The sequence below is a fragment of the Malaclemys terrapin genome, chromosome 4 (genome assembly GCF_027887155.1).
Source record: "Malaclemys terrapin pileata isolate rMalTer1 chromosome 4, rMalTer1.hap1, whole genome shotgun sequence".
In the NCBI taxonomy this organism is placed as follows: Eukaryota; Metazoa; Chordata; order Testudines; family Emydidae; genus Malaclemys; species Malaclemys terrapin.
This window is the reverse complement of record NC_071508.1, coordinates 98,609,174-98,623,847: the sequence shown is the minus strand read 5'-3', so window position 1 is coordinate 98,623,847 and position 14,674 is coordinate 98,609,174. Positions and strand designations below refer to the sequence as shown.

At 36.9% G+C, this 14,674-nt stretch overlaps 1 protein-coding gene across 9 annotated transcripts in view; it reads left to right on the top strand.

Moving 5' to 3' along the window:
* CDIN1 (CDAN1 interacting nuclease 1) overlaps positions 1-14,674 on the top strand; it is a 181,088-nt gene that overhangs the window by 26,876 nt on the left and 139,538 nt on the right. For 8 of the 9 annotated variants that reach the window (XM_054027936.1, XM_054027938.1, XM_054027939.1 and 5 more), the window contains exons 2-5: positions 4,429-4,474; positions 5,344-5,408; positions 9,184-9,244; positions 14,132-14,204. In XM_054027936.1, the coding sequence (XP_053883911.1) occupies positions 4,429-4,474; positions 5,344-5,408; positions 9,184-9,244; positions 14,132-14,204 (245 nt within the window). The remainder of the gene's footprint in view (positions 1-4,428; positions 4,475-5,343; positions 5,409-9,183; positions 9,245-14,131; positions 14,205-14,674) is intronic. The other variant, XM_054027944.1, reaches the window with a different exon arrangement.

Sequence of the window (14,674 nt, the reverse complement as noted above, 5' to 3'; positions counted from 1 at the left end):
GTGCCTGGCCAGCAGCCATTGCTCTCTGGCCACCCAACTCTGAAAGCAGTGCAGAAGTAAGGGTGGCAATACCGTGACCCCCTCCCCTTACAATGACCATGTGACACACACACACACCCCGCTCCCGCAGCCCCCTTTGGGTCGGGACCCCCAGTTTGAGAAATGTTGGTTTCTCCAATTAAATCTGTATATTATAGGGTAAATTACACAAAACACCAGATTTCAGAGGGGGGAGACCAGATTTCACGGTCTATGGTATGTTTTTCATGGCCGTGAATTTGGTAGGGCCCTAGTTATTGGTTTGGAGTTTATCCATGCTGAATTGGAGTTTTCTGTTATGTACTATGGTTAAATTCATAAAACGTGAAGCTGAATTTTTGGCTTCACTGACTTAAGTAAAACACATATAGGGGAGAGGTGTGTAGGATGGATAGAGGCAGAATCAGTTTTAAAATCAGAGTCTCTAAAGGGTAAGCTTGATTTATTCCCTGAGTATGTACAGTTGCTGAAATCTTAGAAAATTAACTAACAAAGTGTAAATTATATATTCACTAAAATGCTATGTGTGGTATACATTTAAAAATAAAAATTACAAAGTGTAATCAATTTACCAGAAATTATCTGCAACTATTGGTAGCATAGGTTCAAAGGGATTTCTTTTTCGTTTTGAAACCTGGCTGAATATAGTAGTTAGCAAAAGACTAAGGCTATGGCTACACTAGAGCTTCTCCAGTGTAGCCATTTGAAGCTGATGGGAGAGCTCTCCTGTTGGCTTAATTACTCCAGTCTCTGCGAGTGGCAGTAACTATGCTGGTGGGAGAAGCTCTCCCATGGACATAGCGCTGCCCACACTGGTGCTTAAATCGGCATAAATTATGTTGCTTATAGGATTTTCTAATTCTCACCCCTGAGTGATATAACTTGTTGATTTAGGCTATGCTACACTATAGCTTAAGCTGGGCCACAGACCAATCTTTGGTTCGGCCAGCATCCTCTATATAGAGCTGTCTGGAATATCGGAACTGATGCTAATGAAATCCTCTGGTCTACCAGATTCTGCATGGACATAAACTAATTCTGTACTGTGACAATCTATGAAATATAATTTTATTTGCATCAACATATTATCTGTTGTCCCATAGATACTCAAAAAATATACACTGCATTCAAAATTTCCAGAATGGTGTCTGTGGATGGTAGCAACAACCAGAAGACTTAAACAAAAGCTGCTTCTTCCAGGAAATGCCCGCTGTTTTTCTCCTAACGCATTTTATATTTAACTCTTGTACAAGATTTAAAGTTGGCTCTGGCATTGATTATTTATAGTTTAGTCCAGTAGACTCAGAGCCCAGCCCTGTATGCAAACAAACCTTCGTTCCCATAATATTTTTCACATGGGAGGTCTCTGTGGTTGTATGTGAGTTGGAGCCTAAAGATGATATTTCAGTTTTGAAAATAGAAGCCATTTATGTTTCTTAGATAAGATTTAGGCATCTCCAAGTGTTGAAAGAAGAGGCTTTAGAATCCATTCTGCTGTTGTCCATAGGAAACCAACTTTGTAATGACAAGAATAAAAATTAAACTAATCAGGCATGGAGATAAAAGTATAGCATAAATGTCAATATGTGTTTATACCTACTGAGTAGAAAGTTCATTATGGATGATCTTCAAGGTAAAAAGGTTAATTCAAGTGCAAGGTTGACAGCCTTGAACAGAGTCCAAGGAATCCATAAGTTGTAGATCCTCTTCCTCTTCTCCCCCCCCCACCCCTGAAAGCATTCTTAAATAGCTTCAGCTAGATAGTACAGACAGCCGCCCACGGGTTACGCAAACCCGACTTGCACAAATTCACACTCACGGAAAAAGTTCTGTAAGCTAGAAATAGGAGGGTTATTTGTTTTATTTTTTTTTGCATAATGGGTTGGTATATGTTTCCGACTTACGCAAAATTTGAGTTATACAAGACTAAGAGGGAACAAACAGGAAAGTACAGTAATTGGGGTAACATGGATAGGAGAAAGGGAACTGGTAGAAGAAAGTTGGGGATTAGGAGTGGAAGCAGGTCAATTAAAGTCACTAAGAGATGTAGAATATAATCAGAACTAATCAAAGAGAAATCTTACATTGAGCATACAATCAAGAAAAGGAGAAACAATTCTTTTATTTAAATTGTGTGACAGACACTTTTTTTTTTTTAAAGAAAAATAAATAATGGATCATGAAGTTCAGCTCTTGTAATAAGATGTTGGGGGTTAATAAAATCATGATTTTATTTTAATAAGATGTTGAAGGTGATTTAAGGTTTCTGCCTACAATCTTTTGAAATAATTTGTGGCCATAGGAGACTTCCTGTTCCATCTGTTATTAGTCTTTACTGGTTTTAATTTATGTACATATCCTCCATACTGTAGAATGACTTGTCACTTTAGCCTTTTTGTTTAAAGAAAAATAGGATTTATCAGCTTAAAATTTTAAAAAGAAATCTTTACTCCTTGTCTTCCCTCCCAATCTTCCCTTTTCTCTGTCATGGTAGACAACACAACTATCCTCCCTTTCACTCACCGCCTCCCCTGGCCCATAATCTGGGTGTCATGTTGGACTCCACACACTCTAGCTCCTCACATCCAGATGGTGCCCAAATCTTGCTGCTGCTTCCTTCATAAGATCCTTGAGATCCCTGCTTCACCACTTCTGTACGTCCACACCATCAAAAGACTTGTGCAGGCCATCACCGTCTCCCATATTAACTACTGCAAACTCCTCATCTTTCTGATACCCCTCTCATCTCCCTCATATCCATTCAAATCATTGCTGCTAAGGCATCATTCTTGCCTGTTCTAACCATATCCACAAACCAATCGCCTAGCAACATGACACTCTGATCCTGTTTGGATCTTATAGGCTCTACCTTAATATAAAGAGTAATACGTTAAATATGAAATTTTCATATGCATTTATTTGCATCATTTGACTGTCTTGTAACTTTGTTAAATTTTTCTATAATACTATTCAGTAGTATTCTGTAAAACTGTATATTAGAGAGACTAATACCCATCTATAATTCTAATATTAAAATATAATGATATGACTGGGGCAGGTAAAGAAACAATGATCTTGTAGTAAAAGCCCTGTGATTTGGGAGATCTGGACTTTATCTTGGTTCTACCTCACACTTGGTGTGAATTTTAGACACATTATTTAATCTCTCTGTCTGTTCTCCATCTATAAAATGGTGATAATACTTCCTTATCTTTAGCTGTTCGTGAGGCACTTAAATACTACCATAGTGGGGTTAATAAGTATCTAGATAGAACATTTAAGTTTGTACCATGTTAGGGTCAGCAATGTAAAACACAGTAGAAAGACACAGACATAATGCTATTGTTAAATTCTTGTGTAGTGAACTGTATGAGTTATCTGATAGAGGAATATGATTTCAGTCTTTGTTCCTGAATATCAGAACAATCTAAGATGTCTTAGTAGATGCAGTCATGAAAGGAAAACTGTTAATTATTCATATTGCTTTGCTGTACTATAAAATTCGATTTATTGAAACTGTAATTTGTTCAACTTGCATCTGGTAGGAAAATATATCAGAAGTAATTAATTGTATTCAAGATGTGATGAGCTGGATATATCCGCAGAGGACAATTGAAGACTGTAGCAGTGTGGTATTGATTTGCCTTTTAGAGGAAAAAATCTTGTCCCATTTCTAAATGTTAACAATTCTGAGGGAAAAATTCCCACTTGGGAAGAATGTTTTCCAGGTTGCTTCATTGCCAGGTGTTTGACATTGAGTGGCGCCTTAGATGAATGAAGCTTATGGCAGCCTTTGGAAATGACCGACTCCGGGGAATCTCAGCTTCCTGCTGTGAAAGTTTCTATTTTCAAAGCACATCAGTTTCAGTGGGAATGTTCCAGTAGTCCCATATGCTACTTCTGACAGAGAGCTAAGTTTCTACCCTGAATATGAGACAGCTACTGAAGAGGTTCCCTTGCTGCTAACAAAATGAATTTCAATATGTTGCCAATGAACAAGCGGCATGTTCCCAACTGCTAATGGAATTTAACTCCATCAATTATTAATGGAAATTTGCTTTGTTTTCGTTCTTCCCCTCCCTTTTAACTCCACTACATGCTACTGATATGACTTTGTGGGTTCTGAAGCTGAAAAAGAATCACCCAAACAATGTTAGTTTGCTTTGAAACTCTTGCTATATTTTTCTCCCCTCCCTCATACTCTCTCTCTCCTTGACCTAGCAGCAGGAAGCCTTTGTCTGAGGTGTTCATCTGGAACAACTTTTCCACACTTGTTTTCATGTTCTGTTAGATTACAGGGCAGCAGGCCTACCTTTGAAGCTCCCTTCTCTTTTGTTTCTTTGCAGTGCACTCCAGTAATTAACTTTGTCCTTCTTTTATTTGTTCCAGTCAATCGCAGTCCACTCTGCTGAGCATCTTCTCCCAGGAGTACCAGGTTAGAAGTTTTCTCCTTTGTGAGGGTTGACAGGTGCCTAATTGAATGATGAATGTCCCTTTATTTCTTTGTAATTGAACTGCCAGCTTTCTGATTGGTTTGGAGGATGTTCCCTTTTCCACATCAAGCACCGCCTGAGTCTCAGTGGATGGCTGCCAAGCCTACCCATCCATCTGTCTAATAACATCTAGCCTTTGCTTATTTGGTGGACCTGTAATAAATTATGCTAAACCATTATTATTCTGACAATAATAATTTCCCTGTGTTGCGTGGTTCCATGTGCTAAATGTTTGCTGACTTGCACTGTCAGTGCTGCTTTCCATTGCTGACAGAGATGATGATAAATGACCATTGCCGGAGTGGCAGAAGGCAAGAGAGGCAGAAAATGGAGTCATTTATCATGAGATGACAGGTGTCAGTCAAGTGGCAAGTCTCTGTGGAATTACTTTTTGTGGTTTTTCAAATAAGTTGTTTTTAAGCAATGCTCTTCCTGGTTAAAAATGGCAATTGAATTGTAAAACTAGAGTGCAGAGGACTTAGATGGAATTGAATTGAGGGAAAATTAATACAAAGGTTGAAAGAGAGAACAAGTTTTTCTTTGCCCTCTGCAGACCTCAGCAAACTTATTTAGATTCAATTACTATGACCTTACTGGCTTTTACATATATGGTACATTGCAGTACAGTCTGAAGACATTCTATTCAATGGATAGATGAAAAACCATTTCTATATAGAATTCTCAAAATATAATTGTTTCCCTTATAAGCTGAATACGGTGGCCAAAAAGCATGCACTCAGACATTCATGCTTTATATGTCTGATGTGATACATCATAAAAGTCTCTGGTTTTGTTTTTTCTTTCTTCTCAGAAACAAATCAAAAGAACACATGCAAAGCATCACACTGCTGAGGCTATTGAAACTTACTACCAAAGGTATGACCTACCTTCCCATCCCACTAGAAGGTATTGTAGTACCTACTAATTGTAATTATAATTGAGTAAATCAGGTTATTAGGCTAATTTCATATAAAAATAAATTAACAAATAGGATGGTGGAAGTACCCTAAGATAATTTCAGTGAAAGATCCTTGAGTCAGAAGTTGTCTCTTCAGTTTTAGCAGCAGAATTTCTAGGCTTAAAGACAAGATGACAAAATTATATCTCTTGGAGCACATGTGTTAGTATTATGTATTGCCTTATTCTGAAAGCTATAAGATTTACGTGCCAAGGTTGATGATATAAATTATATTGGTGAGCGAAAACTACCCAAATTGAGGGGGCCTGCTCAGTTATAAATGTTTTTGTTGTTTAAGCTACAGACACTTTTTATTATGTAAAAAATTGCATATTAAATTAATGTATTTACCAATATAACGTAAACAGGAGTGAACTAAAACTTAAAACCACATAAATGTCAGAAACACCTTTTAAGGAGGAATGAAAACCTTTAATATGTCATTTTACAAAATAATTTTACAATTGTATGCATCTTGAGTTAATAAATAGTAATTGCTAACACCTTATGGTTTTGTCTTACTTCTACTGACTTTTCTTTAGACATATCAATGACATAATTGGGGCATACTGATAACTGGTAGAGATATACAATTAAAATATTACTATGTAGACTGACATATCTGAAGAGCTTTCATGGCAAGTGAGATTGTGATTATAGGTATCTAGTATTTATGCTTTAGTATCTTTATGAATGAGGAAAATAAACAAAAAGCTTTCATTTGTAAACAATTAGCTAGTCTCAATGTTTCTGCAAAGTCGCATATTTAGAACTAAGGACAACCTTGTAATATTAGACATGAAGGAAGAAAATCTCTAACGCACCATATTTTGTTATTTTCTTTTGAAAAATAGTTGCACTGCCTTATCACATTACAATGGTCACATTTTGCCTGTCCCAGTATTGATTCTTGTTTAGGAAGGATATTTTTAAAAAATCTTTCAAATTCACACTATTACTACATAATATTGTTTCTAATTAATTTTCACTAGTATACTTTCAATAAATAACAATACATTAACTGTGACTGTTTCAACATGTTCTGAGAAGTGTTATTATTAGAACACTTTAACCACTTTGTGATCAATGTGTCTCCAGATCACCCAGTGTAGTGTTTGTCTATTTTTATTATAAGTGTCTTAGAGCAGGAAACATGGAACTAAACCTTGCTTGCCTTATTTGCAGCAGTAGTTGCATTGGTGCCAGTAAGATGGTTCGTGTGAGTAGTCTGCTTTCATAAGGCAAGCAGGATTTGGCCCCCTATCTTCCTCATGTTTTGTACAGTCTCAAGTATGATGGTAGTGCATAACAAATTCACATGTCTGAAGCTTGATGGTAGTGGAAATGATGTAAAAAATGTTTTCTCCAATTATTTTGTCTTGTTAATTTTAACTCAGCTGCATAAAATACATTAATAAATGTACTAAAACAGCTTGGTGAGTAATCTACTAATTTAATAGATTCCATGTGGGTATTTTGGGCTAAGTAAGGAAAGATTTGTCTGACTGAAGTAGTTAAATAGAGTTTGAATACTTGGCAGAAAAATTTAAATGAGGGTGCATATATTACATTTTTTTTATTGTAACATTTGAAGAAACTTTTATCTCAGTATAGTGTTTTTTAATGCTCCAGTTACTATAATACCAAAATGCCATGTACAAAAATAGTAAGCATGATTTTCTAAAAGGACCTTAATTTCAATGTTGTTGTACTTTGTGCTGGCTTTCTTCTATGAGGTGTTCATTTCTTTCTTGGAGACAAAGCAAGAACAATTATTCTGCATCCTTGTGCGGGGAAGGCTTGTCTGAACTTCAGCTTTTTCTTTTTATAAATAATACATTATGTAAGTTACAAGGGCAAATTGCTTCTGCCTGCAACAGGGTGAATATCTGCCCGCCAACTAGGAGGGAACTGGGAGGAGCAACAGGATTGACACCTGTCAACAACGTGGTTGAGGGTTAAGATGAGTAGGCTTGGTGTTGGAAGACAAATTTGCCATAGTTTACGCTTGTAGCACGGCAGACTGGTCTGTAATAATCATTGGTTCCCATTGATGGAATGGTACTAGTCCTGGTTGCTTGGAATAGTGGTGCTGGGAACAGGTAATAGTGCTGCTGAGTGTAGGTGTTGATTTGTGCTCAACTCTGTGCTCAAATCCTGAAGTAATCTTGGAGGTGGGTAAAATTGGAAGCTGTTTACCAGAAAGACCAGGATGCTTTTCAGCATCATGAAGCAGTCCACCTCAGCACAGTGCGTGTCTTCAAGACACGAAGTCACTAAGTTCATAAAAAAGTACACATCAGGGCTAGAGATGCTTTTGGCCTGTAATAGATTAAAGAAAGTAGCTACTGCTGACAGTGGAATAACCAGGTAGTATGAAGTTATAGGATGTCAGTGTTGAGTGAGTGCTACTGATCTGAAAATTTGAGAATTCTTGTTTGTTTCACCAAAACAAATGATATGTGTTCATCTGTATACTGGGAAACTTTTAAGTAGTTATTCATGCAGCTGAAAATCTTTTTCCATAAGATGATCTTCTATCATGCCTGTCATGAATGAACCTCAAAATGCTTTACAGATGTTAAAACTCACAATACCCCTGTGAGGAGTTGTAGGTAAATGCTGTTGTACCCATTTCACAGATGGTTGAACTGAGGCGTAAATACATTTTGACCTATTTATAGCAAGCTGTTATTGGAGTCAGCAACAAACCTCAGACTTCCTGACTTTGTCATTGTCCAACCACTAGAAACCACTTTTCTGCTTTTCCTGGACACAGATTTTTTTAATTTTATTTGATTGATTTACAGTATGGGAGGTTCTGGCAGTTTATCCAACTAGTCTTAGATTTTGTGCAGAGACACAGTTATCACAAAACTGATCTTCTGAAGAGGTTGCATACTACATTCCTTTTTATGACTCTTCTCCCACTCCCATCCTTTAGAGTATAGCCACTAAGCGCCATTTGGCCCCCTCAGAACTGCCAGTGACACAATTCCTTCCCACCAAATCCTGAAGGAGTCCTCTAGGCACTACTGCAATATAAACATCAAACAATAATGATAATAAGGAGGCAAAAAGGCGGTTTAGTCAGTGTGAGGGAGTGGTCAGAAACTTCACCACCCATACGTACAGTCCTGATAATAAAATGTCTTTTTCTTTTCCTTTTGTGGCATTCATTTGATATTGTTAAGTCTAAATACAGAAAGCTTGCATCACAGCTTTGAGACTGCTGCCTAACTGGTAAAATCAGTAGTTGCATTTGCATATTTGTACCCACATGCACAGTAGCTACATGATGCATGCATATGCATTTGAAGATAGTGTTGAGCCCCAAATCTTCATTGTGGATAGTAGAGATTTCTTGTGTTATGCATCTTTTAATAATACAGATATAATTTGTTTATATGGCATTCAGCCAAAAATACAATTTTGAAAGACGGTTTTCTTGGCTTACTCATTGTATTTTTAATAAGTACTTAACTGAGGTTGATATATCTTGCACATCTGCAGGAGGGAACCATGGAAAGTTAATGATAGGGAATCTTTTGGAAATAAGTATTTTAAACTAGTGTTTTCTAGCCAGGCTGTGTGTGACATTTGCCCAAGAGAAAGTGTCCCCTGTGTATTTCTAAAGTGTTGAAGATGGCCTTTTCTTGCCACTGCAGATTTACCTGGCTTTGTCTTGTCTAGGTACCTGAGTGGGGTGATGAAAAATGCAGCTGCCCCTGTACTACTGGAGCTAGCCAATGAGGTAATCATTTTTTAAAATCTTCCTGTGTAAAACCTAAGGGGCATATCTATAGTGACTTTACTTAGAAATGTAATTAACCTAAAAAAAATGGTTTCAAGGCACATTAGACATATGAAATTGTTCCCAAGTCTGTTAGTACGTCCAATAATTGGACAAAGAGCCCCATTTATTAATAAATCAGTTAATGTAATTAGTCTCTCACTTCAAGGCAAATGTGTAAGAGGCTTCTGGAATTTTTATTTTGTTGAAAATTTTAGAGAAACTGAGTAAAACAAGTGCTGTTTAACATGCTGGTTTATTTTTAAAATACCCATGTTGATTAAAGACATGTAGACTAATATTGAGATTAGAGTTTCTTGTTTAAACTCTCTCCTTCTTTCCCCTGCCCCCTCCAAAACCATGATTTTATAGTTAAGGGTTAAAAGCATTTCGTTTCCTGGACGCTTCTATTTCCATTTATACAAATTAGTGGAATGGCTAAGGAAGACAGATTAATATAAAGCAATTAAGCAAATTAAACACTCAATATGTCAATATCTTAGAAAACTTTGTATACCAGAAGTTTGATACACTTGCCACTTTAACGAGACAGTAACTAATTTACACCTCTACCCCAATATAACGCTGTCCTCGGGAGCCAAAAAAGCTTACTGCGTTATAGGTAATAAACTTGCTTTGATTTGCCGGAGTGCGCAGCCCCGCCCCCCCGGAGCACTGCTTTACCGCGTTATATCCAAATTCATGTTATGTCGGGTCGTGTTATATGTCTGGGTAGAGGTGTATTGATATTGTTTGGTAACTGTGGTATGAATCTGTTTGGGACAGGATGAGTTGTTTGCATTAAAAAAGTATGTTCCAATAGTTACTTTGAATGAAGATGTAAAAAGTTCATAATAGTGGTAATGAGCCTACTAGAAAAAATGAAATGAAATATCAAGCCCTTAAACCAGCAGTTTGCAAACTCTTTGAACTGAGTTGTGTCTCTTCTCTTACCTCCCCCCCACCCTCTTGAGTTACAATTTTTGGTTGTGCCCCTCAACCCAGACAAAAATAGGCACATGCAAAAGTATGCATGATAGGTTTATGAGTACGCTAATGGAGACCTTAGCACAGCTTTAATTAAATTACCTACACCTGTAAGTTTCAAATACACAGATACTTACCAATGGCACAGCCACAGCTTCCTCAGCAGTGTGCTGCTTCTACCTTGCAATCAGGCTTCACCACTAGGGCAGGGTCAATACCTGGCCCTCTCCCTTCAGATTTTCAGAGTGGGGGAAGGGATGTGTGACTATTTCTTGGGGCGGAGCCAGTGCTGGGTGCAGTGGTTGCGAAGAGTGGAAGGTATCAGAGGGGTAGCTGTGTTAGTCTGAATCTGTAAAAAGCAACAGAGGGTCCTGTGGCACCTTTAAGACTAACAGAAGTATTGGGAGCATAAGCTTTCGTGGGTAAGAACCTGAAGAAGTGAGGTTCTTACCCATGAAAGCTTATGCTCCCAATACTTCTGTTAGTCTTAAAGGTGCCACAGGACCCTCTGTTGCTTTTTAAGAGTGGAAGGGATAGCTCAGTGGTTTGAGCATTGGCCTGCTAAACCCAGGGTTGTGAGTTCAATCCTTGAGGGGGCCACTTAGGGATCTGGAGCAAAATCAGTACTTGGTCCTGCTAGTGAAGGCAGTGGGCTGGACTCAATGACCTTTCAGGGTCCCTTCCAGTTCTATGAGATAGGTATATCTCCATATATTAGATGTTGACAGTGACGCACAGGCTGATTGGCCTGCTGAGGTGAATCAGGGGGTGAAGGTGGCACTCCCTCCCTACCTCTGTGGGGGCTGGCCGAGCCCTAGGGTGACCAGATGTCCTGATTTTATAGGGACAGTCTCAATTTTGGGGGCTTTTTCTTATATAGGCACCTACTACCCCCCATCCCCTGTCCCGATTTTTCATACTTGCTATCTGGTCACCCTACTGAGCTCTGCTGAGTGGGGCATTGCCACTCGCCCGCCCCCCACCCCCTGCAAATGTTTTTCCATGCCCCACAATTTGAGGCACCTCTGCATTAAACTCTGAAATATTTATTTACAATAATAATAGCAATACAATATCTGATTTGACTTGGAACTGCTTGTGGAACCCTCAAAGGGACAGAATGAAATGTATGGTGGTTTTGTGTTGCACTTTAATAGAAAACATAGGAGTAAGGCAGAAAATGAGTGTTTGCATTAAAAATGATGTGACACTGTGAACATTAAGTGTTGCAATAGCAGCAAGTTCTACATGTTATATTAGCAAGAAAGGATGGCTTCTCTTTCAGTTTCAGTCTCTTGTACATTGCTGCAGTCAGCAAATGAGCCATTACCTATCAGTTACTAGAAGGTTTTAATGGTCTATGAAGTGTCTACACACCCTGATGATACAGTTAACATATAATAGGGATTTACCTTATATTATTGGCAAAGCATGCCTTTTTGCTATTTATGAAAGCCGAAGGCTTTAAATGTATTCTATTCTATTTGAATAAAGAAATAATTGGTTTAGTAAGAATTCTTGGTAAATTAACTGGGTTTGCTATATTGCATGAGAACTATCACAAAAGAGCATCTCATCAGAGCAAAGTAATACAGTATTAGTATTCTTAATTTTTATATATTTTGTTTGCATTTCTTCTTCTACCCATGATATTCCCATTCACTTACATATGATGGATATAATTTCTGATTCTAGAAATCTCCCTTTAGCCATACTGTACTAATGCACCTTTGCAATTCAGATAATTTTTTTCTTTAGATCAGAAATAAATAAAAAAATTAGAGAAAGGAAAGTTATTTAAAGAACTTATTTGTTGTTGGCTGTACAGTAAGGTACATAAGAAAGGCAGTGTTTTCTGTTGCGTGTATTTTGTTTTTATTTTGTTTTTTGGGTTTCTTTGGGTGTGTGTGTGCGTGCTGAGATGCATTAGAGAACTGTGGCAATAACTAGCACCATATTACTGCTTCCAAACAATCAAGCTGCCATTTTTATGTGATAGTTAATATTTAAATGACATACTCCTGCATCTGCTGACAATTGATGTAATGGTAATACTTTATGAGTCAATATATATTTAATCAGTGGAAACTGTAAAAATTGATGAGAAATATATTACATAGGTACATTACAGTATATAGCAGCTCTGGTGAATAAGAACAGTTCCATATTTTTTTGAGGATATGTGAGGCTCTTTTTAAATTTTTATAAATTTATGTGCAGATATCTTTACATTGTACATGTACTGGAACAATACTAAAATTTAAAAAAATCTCATTTTTGTTAGGAATAATAAAATTAGTCACACTGGTCTTTACATACAAATATTTTCAAGTGAGATTTGAAGCACTATGAATTTTACTTACATGCTAAATTCTGACATGAAGCATGATGGCCCTATTTCAGAGAAAGATGGACACATGATTAATATGAAAATTAGGGAGATGCAAGTACCTGAACTAATAAGGTAGTCCTTATTCAGGCTGGACTACCTTCAGTAATTTCACCATTTTTCATGTGTCAGCTCTGATGTGGGTTACTGGAAATAAGCAGCCTTGTGGAAGCATTTCTTTCTACTTGGGGAGTTTAAGGACATCCAAGTACATACATATTTGAAAAAAGCTATATGTACAAATGAAGCCAGCCTTTTTGTCTAGTTACTAAATCAAGATAAAATTTTTATATGAATACTGGAGTTGAAAACCTGTCAAGAAAAATTCATTGTGATAATGTATGAGTAAGGTTTGCTGTCTTATGGTTAAATAAAAAAACTTGATTCGCTCAAGTGATGTTGTAATGCTATCTAACAACTGTTATTTCACCATGCGTTTTCCAAAAGTACAAGAACCATTGAAACAGAGTAATAGCTGCTTACAAAAAGATATCCTAAATAAATTTGATCAGTCCCAAAACCCAAACTCATTTTCTATTACAGCTTCCAGACTGTTTTTTGGCCCACAATACTACTTGATCTTGAACTGAAGGCACTACTGGAATTAATGAGAGATCACATTTTGTGGGTATCACATGTAATAAGCAACAGCAAGAGATGGCCATTTCTTCTGAAATATCACACACATATAAAAAAATCAAATTGATCTTTATTACTATTTCACAAGGTGCAGTTTAAATGCCAAATATTACTTTAGGATTTGCACATTAATCATAATATTTTAGGCTTTATGCATAGATTATCTAGTTAAAATAACAGTTAAAATAACATTCCAAACTTATAACAAACTTGGACAAATGTCCAATGTGTGTTTTACACAAATTTAAATAATAAACATTTTGTATGACTGCTGTGGGTAGAGACAATGTAAACATATAGATACTTTTTTGATGTAGGGGGGTTAAGTGAATACATTGGTTGAGATTATTTCTCAATAACGGAAAATATATACACCTCTACCCCGATATACCGCGACCCGATATAAAACAAATTTGGATATAACGCGGTAAAGCAGCGCTCCGGGGGTGCGGGGCTGCGCACTTCGGCAGATCAAAGCAAGTTCGATATAACATGGTTTTTCCTATAATGCGGTAAGATTTTTTGGCTCCTGAGGACAGCGTTATATTGGGATAGAGGTGTACTATATTTATTTACAGAAATATATTAATAGTCCAGGGTCTTCTATGAATATTGGTTTCCCACGGTGTACTGTGGATTGCTGCCACATGTTCTCTGGTCAGACATGTTTGTTTCAAATAGTTGAACGCAATATAAAAGAAAGGGCATTAATGTTGCATATAGTGTTTTACACTTGATTTTCAGTATATACAGACATTATGACCTTGACAAGATAAAGAGAATGTAAATGTATCCATCATTTGAAATTCTCTTTTTATTTCTGCCACTTAAAGGTGGACTTTGCACCATCATTGATGGCTCGAATTGTGCTAGAAAGATTTCTACAAGAGCAAGAGGGAACTATCCGTAAGTAGTCTTTTTTCTTTTTAAACTACTTTCCTGACATTAACATAAAAATAATTAACTCACTTGCAATGTTGTGTTAATGAGAGCCAGATTTCAAGACTGGTAACTTGAACAGCTAATGACAATTAAAGTTTATGTAAAAAGACCACCCACAATTTAAATATTAGGGAGAGAAATGCTTTTCTCTTCCTTTTATATTTTCAGCTAACGTCTTTTCAGTAAAATAAAATAAATCAAACTCACTAAGTATTCTGCCTTAAATATTTAAGGCAACATATTTTATTGTAAATAGTTACCAAGACCAAGTCTTGAAAAGAAACCTTATCCGCTTTTTAATTCAGCAACATTGGAGATATACTGATGCTAAATGCAAAAGTGAGTTTAACTGGTCTCAGTACAAGGGGGGAGGGGGGAGAATAGAGCTACAGGAGGAGGTTCAAGCCTAAATTAATTTGCCACTGAAAAAATAC